We start from the raw sequence: 6,732 nt of genomic DNA on the forward strand, positions 1-6,732 counted from the left end.
AAAAAAAAAAAAAAAAACCCTACCGGCCAGGGTGCATTTTTGTATCAGTGGAACCAAATGGGTTTTTCCCATTTTGAGGGTCTCCTGGCTGTTTCTCCAGCTGTTCCTCTACATTCCACACCTTAGGGATATAAAGATGAGAAGAAGGGGGTCATATTACATGCAGCCATGTGCCAGGCACTTCCAAAGGGGTTTCACATACATTGTTTTAATCCTGACCTCAGGAAGTAGGAGTTATTATTCCCCTAAGGTAAATCAGGAAAGTGAGGTTCAGGGAGCTTCATTTTCAATACTGTGTCTCAGGTCATGTAGCTAGTAAATGCAGTTTTGAAGCCAGCTTGGTCTGGATTGAAGCTGTGCTTGAGGCTGGGCACAGTGGCTCACACCTGCAACCTCAACACTTTCGGAGGCTTGCTGGAACCCAGGACCTTGAGACCTGGGAGGCTGAGGGGGAGAACTGCTTGAGCTCAGGAGGTGGAGGCTGCAGTGAGCCAAGATGGCACCACTGCACTTCAGCCTAAGTGACAGAGTAGGGCCTCGTCTCAAAAAATTAAATTAAATTAAATTAAAAGCTGTGCTTGGTCGGTCGCGGTGGCTCACACCTGTAATCCCAGCACTTTGAGAGGCTGAGGGGGGCGAATCATGAAGTCAGGAGATCGAGACCATCCTGGCCAATACGGTGAAACCCCATCTCTACTAAAAATACAAAAAAAAATTAGCTGGGCTTGATGGCACCAGTAGTCCCAGCTGCTCGGGAGGCTGAGGCAAGAGAATCACTTGAACTTGAGAGGCGGAGGTTGCAGTGAGCTGAGATCGTGCCACTGCACTCCAGGCTGGCGACACAGACCAAGACTCTGTCTCAAATTTTAAAAAAATGCTGTGTTTGAGGCAACCCAATTTGTGCCTCTCAGTGGAGCTGTCTTGTCTACCATCTCCTGGGATGGAGATGGGAAGGGCAGGGGCCTCTGGCTGCCATGACCAGTCCTTCAGGAAAAGCTGCTCTGTTCCCATGCCTGAACAAACTCAGACACCTGTGCCTTTCCCAGCTTCCTGAGGCCTCTGCTCCATCTGAGGATCACGAGACCTCTTCATTCTCAGCCAGGACTAGCGACTGCTCATGCGCACACATGGCCTTGGGTAGGGGACAGCGTGAGTGGATACCTTAATGAAAGGGGAGTCTGATGCTGGAATTGCAGATAATAAGTGAGGTAGAAAGGAAAGGGGCGAGAGACATGTAGGAAGGGCCTCCTAAGGGCCCTTGAGTCACTCCTGCAGGCAGCCCCCTGGTGTGAGGACAGGGGAGGGTGCCAGAGTGACACCTTGGCCTGCCGGGGGTGCAGAGCTGTCAGCCCCAGGGACCTGGGCCTGCCCTGGATTCCCCCACGGAAACTGAAGGAAGGTTGAGGGATGGAAGTCTGGGAGCCCCAGCCCTGGAGTCTGACACAGATGGACACCTGGGCCTGGGTCAGCCAAAGGCAAGGCCTGACTACGGTGAGGCAGAGAGGCCCCAAGAAGACAGAGTATAAGCAGGCATTCATGCTGTAGGTGCCGCTCTTGCCTCGGACTCATCCAGGTACTGCCCAGGAGCTTGGGACACAAGGGCAGCTGCCCTTACCCACTGCTTATGTGGCATATGGGAATACACAGCATAAATATATTCTTATAATTGTATACAATAATGTTTATATATCTGTAACATATATAAATGTGTATTAATTCAACCCTCACAACTCTTTATCCTTAGTTGACAGATAAGATGAAAGGCAGAATAATAGTTGGAAGAGTCAGCAAGTTTCCCTCACTAATAACTTGTACAGCTAAAAGTGTACCACAGTCCACACTCTTAACCATGATGCAACACGACTATCACCAACACACCACACACACACACATGCACACACACACACACACACACACTCAAAAGGCCATCAGGTACCCGCCCATCTTCCTTATCAGGACCCACCCCCCAGCAGATTGGCCACAGCTGTGCCTCTGCCCACGGTCCGCCCTGTGGGATACAGGTGGGTCACGTGAGGTCAGGGCCTCTTTTATAGCCCCATCACCACAGCTGGCTCTGTCTTGTGCCACCCACACCAGCTGTCCCACTCGCCATGGAGAAGATCCTGATCCTCCTGCTCGTCGCCCTCTCGGTGGCCTATGCGGCTCCCGACCCACGGGGGATTATTATAAACCTGGTAAGAGGGTCTTCAGAAGGGGGCCTCCTGAGTCCCCAGGTGGAGATGTCGTAAGCGTGGACCTTGACCTCTGATGTCCCCACCTGGACTGGCAGGGGCTGGGAGGAGTGGCATCTCACATCCCTCAGTTTACTGCTATGTCCTGTCCTGTGCCTCTATCTGGGGACCACAGGAAAGGCTGATCAGCTCCTCTCCAGCTCCAACTTGACCATGCTCAGAGCAGCAGCTCAACCTGGCTATGAGGGAGCTTCATAAAAATCCAGAGCCTTGGGCTTCCATCCTGGGAAAATGCTTTGCCAATCATTCCAGCTTCTGTGCATCCGACACAGCTCGGGATGCTTGGTCACGGCTAGGAAAGCCCTTCCAGAACATCCACACAATTAAAAGGTTCTGAACTCTCTTAACTCAGGGCCATGGGTGGACCTGGAGGTCCAGGACCCTTGGAGATTATAGGTCAGATCCGTTGGGAGAAGAAGGAGTCTTGCAGAGAGATGCAATTTTCGCAATCTCCTCAAAGGAATGTGGGACCCAGAGACGCTTGGAGAGCCTGTCTAGGGGCCTCATGTGCACATTCCAGATGGGAACGCTGAGGCTTGGGAGGCAGTGACTTGCCCAGTCACACAGGGAGTTGGTAGTACAGCGGTACTAGAATCTGGGGGTCCTGACCCCTTCCCTGTGCAGGGCTGTGTTTCTGTCACCGCATCCCCACTTCTCACGTGAGTGGGGGACACAGAAGCCTCCAAACTCAGAGGTTGGATTTCTTCACACACATCTCCACCAGGGGAGACACTGTCAGCGTAGCAGGTGGCAGGTGTGGGTCTGAGTGGAGAAGGGACCCGAGGGAGTGGGTCCTGGGCTGACTGGCTGCCCCTGGCAGGAGGAAGGTGAGCTCTGCCTGAATAGTGCCCAGTGCAAGAGCAAATGCTGCCACCACTCGAGCTTGTTGGGCCTGGCCCGCTGCGCACCACTGGCCAGTGAGAACAGCGAGTGCTCTCCCAAGGTGGGTGCCTGAGGACTTGGCATGGGTGGGGGAGAATGGGGAGGAGGGCCCTGAATGCTTGTGAGTGGGGTCAGGGAAGGGGGTCAGCCTGGACACTGAATGTTGAGGAGGCGAGAGGGAGGTCGACAGGTGTCGAAGCACTTTCCCATCCCATCATCTCTCTTAACCCTCCCAAGTGACCAGTGAGATGGGTGGGGCTGGGGATTTGTTATCCCCATTTCATGGCTGGGTAAATAGAGGCTCCCCAGAGAGATCAAGCTAGTAACAGCAAGTGAGCCAGAGCAGAAGTCAGAACTGGGGTCTCCAGGGCCCACGGCACCCCTGGGGAGGCAGGTGGGAGAGGCACTCTCCAAAAACACAGGCTGGCCTATTGGTTCTCTAGGTCAGGCAGGGAGCAAGTGATGTCCAAAGTATCCCCCCATTGCCTTGACTCCACTGGCTGTGTCTCTGCAGACGCTCTACGGGGTTTACTACAAGTGTCCCTGTGAGCGTGGCCTGACCTGTGAGGCAGACAAGACCATCACGGGTACCATCACCAACACCAACTTTGGCATCTGCCACGACATTGGACGTTCCAAGCAGTGAGACCGCCCACCCACTCCCAAGCCTAGCCCAGCGTGCTGCAGGCCTCAAGATGCAGGGGCATCTTTCCCCTGCTCCAGGGCCTCTCCTGGGCTGGCCACCTCCTTGACCAGCGCCTCTGTCTTCTGATTGGGCTCTTGACAATTAAAGGCCTCCCGCAAACCTTTCCCAGTCTCCTGCATATTCTTTCGTTCTGAGTCAGCGTCTTCCCTGAAGTTGCATCATGCCTTTGGCACACCGGGGCAGGCTTCAGGCAGGTCAGAAGAAGCAGGGATGGCCTGGGGCCGGGGAGGATGCGACGAAACAGATTGAAGACTGGAGACAAAGCTGTGAAGGAGGCCCAGCCAGCCCGGGAAGCTCTCCGTTTCTGGGGAGCAGTCACACCTACCTGGGATGCCCTCCTTGTCCCTCTGGTTCTCAAAGAGACAAGCGGGCACACACACACACACACACACACACACACACACACACACACACCCCCTCGTGGGTAAGTTTTAATGCCCATGGTCGTCACGCTGCATCAGAGCTTACTAGTCCCCTGTCCTGGGCTCTCATCTCTTTTCTGGACATAATTCTCAAATGTGACAGCTAGTTGACATAACTCATGTGTTAAGGGGTCAGACCACTTGCAATTGCTTTGAGCTTACTCTGTTGAGATTCACTGGGGTTGGCTGGCAAAATATTACGGAAAATAGTAAAGATATATTAGGGAAAGTCTCAAACCTTTTGGAAGGCCAAAAGGTTTTATTGGGGCAAGCCGAAGGCGACCAGCCGTTCCATTAAGTTAAGTTAGGGAGACAGAGAGCGGATCAGAGGCCTCATCCCACACCCATTTGTCTCCACTCTGTTTACACATGTTAATTTTGTGCTGGGTGGCTCTCCCTGGAGAAGGTCAAAAGGGAATTACCTGTTAATAGCATTTACTCTGGGCCCAGGAATCTAAAGCTTTTGTCAGTCGTAAAACCACTCTTTTAACCGTGTTAATTATCCACAAGTGCGTTAACTTAGAAACTCTGTTGTAAAATCTTAAAGAAATAAATATGTGGACAGACAGAGGGTCTGGTTGGATTGGATGCATTTCGCCCTCTGAAAGCAGCCAACAGGCATCCCTAGCCCACTGAAACTCTGTGATAGTGTGAGAGTGCATTCATTCATCCATCATTGAGTCAGAGTCTGCAGGTCAGGCTTCCGCAGACGGTGTCCCACGTCCCAGGTCGTGACCCTGACGTGATCGAGAGCACGTTACTCTGTGCCAGCAAATGCTCACAAGGATTGCAGGAGGGGGATTTTCATATCTCCACTTTATGGATAAACCAAACTTCATAGACCAAGTTTCAGAGAGGTTAAGGAACTTGCCCAATGTCACATAATCAGAAAATGTTGGCACTGTACCATCTAACTCCACTGCCTCCCTTCTGTGATTCCTTTCTCTTTTCTTTTCTTTCTTTCTTTTTTTTGGGATGGATTCTCACCCTGTTGCCCAGGCTGGAGTGCAGTGGCACAATTTCGGTTCACTGCCACCTCCACCTCCCAGGTTCAAGCAATTCTCCTGCCACAGCCTCCCCTGGTAGCTGGGATTACAGGCACTGGCACAACGCCCGGCTAGTTTTTGTGTTTTTAATAGAGATGGGGTTTCATCATGTTGGCCAGGCTGGTCTTGAACTCCTGACCACAGGTGATCCACCCGCCTTGGCCCCCAAAGTGATGGGATTACAGGCGTAAACCACCGCACCCAGCCCATACCCTCTTCTTCTCTTTCTCTTCATATCTCAGTGCCTAGAACTGGGTTATCTGACTATCTCTAGCTGCAAGGGGTGCTGGGAAAGCAAAGGGAATAAGATCCCTCTCTTGGGGCCAGGCACTTTGATGCCCAAACAATATTGGGTTTCAGTTGGCAGGGAAGGGGGCAGGGAAGCGGGCAAGGGCTACCGTGAAACCAGGTTATGGTGTCTGCCACATATGAATTACGTGCTCAACAAGAGGAGCCTTCAATGCCTTAACCCAGGAGGGGTCTCAGGCCCTGAGGCAGGGCTAAGTCATGCTCCTTGGTGCCACATTCGGTCCTAGAGATCTGCGTTCACGTCCTCCTCAGGTGTCCACTGAATGACCGTACTGTGGCTGGCACCATGTTTTAGACTGTGGGAGGGGGGCATAAGGAAAATGTCCCTGGTCTCCAAAAGTGAGTAGGGAGTTAGGTTTTGGGCTCTGCAGGAGCAAGTGACCAAGATCCCAAACATGATATAGCTTGCATTTTATTCCCATCAACCAGTGCTGCTGTAGACTCTCCATTTCTGCTGCTTTTGGGGATCACTGGCCTGCACAGCAGAGGCACAGTCTAGCCACAGCTCAAAGAACCAGACAGTCCCAACTCACAATGGTTTGACTGACAATTTTTCCACTTTATGATGGTGTGAAAGCGATACGCATTCAGTAAACGTCAACAAGTTGCATGAGATATTCAACACTGTCTTCTAAAATAGGCTTTGTGTTGGGCTGAGGAGGCCGAGGCAGGCAGATCACCTGAGGTTAGAAGTTTGAGACCAGCCTGACCAACATGTAGAAACCCCGTCTTTACTAAAAGTACAAAATTAGCTGGGTGTGGTGACACATGTCTGTAATCACAGTTACTCAAGAAGCTGAGGCAGGAGAATCTCTTGAACCCAGAAGGTGAAGGTTGCCATGAGTCAAGACTGAGTCATTGCACTCCAGCCTGGGCAACAAGAGCAAAAACTCCATCTCAGCCTCTCTGGATTCTGACAACAGCAGCCTCTACCAATGACCACTTTTCCCATAGGGGCAGCGGAATCACCATGGGTTGTAAAGGGGTCTAGAAAATGCCACAGTGGCATAAAAATTATTTTGAGCAGAAGGCATTTGAGAATGGGCCTTTTTCTTTGTTGCTTGCTGGAAAGCAGTGGTGCGATCATGACTTACTGCAGCCTCGACCTCCTGGTG

General features: G+C 52.0%; 1 protein-coding gene across 1 annotated transcript; it reads left to right on the top strand.

The window, feature by feature from the left end:
* The first annotated feature begins 2,055 nt into the window (after nucleotides 1–2,055).
* On the top strand, nucleotides 2,056–3,943 carry CLPS (colipase). Its single transcript, XM_017522632.2, has 3 exons — nucleotides 2,056–2,195; nucleotides 3,073–3,195; nucleotides 3,649–3,943. Exons 1-3 carry the CDS (start codon nucleotides 2,112–2,114, stop codon nucleotides 3,778–3,780), a joined length of 339 nt encoding a protein of 112 aa, XP_017378121.1. The 5' UTR covers nucleotides 2,056–2,111; the 3' UTR covers nucleotides 3,781–3,943.
* Nucleotides 3,944–6,732: the final 2,789 nt, after the last annotated feature.

The sequence above is a fragment of the Cebus imitator genome, unplaced genomic scaffold (genome assembly GCF_001604975.1).
Source record: "Cebus imitator isolate Cc_AM_T3 unplaced genomic scaffold, Cebus_imitator-1.0 Scaffold24, whole genome shotgun sequence".
Classification (NCBI taxonomy): Eukaryota; Metazoa; Chordata; class Mammalia; order Primates; family Cebidae; genus Cebus; species Cebus imitator.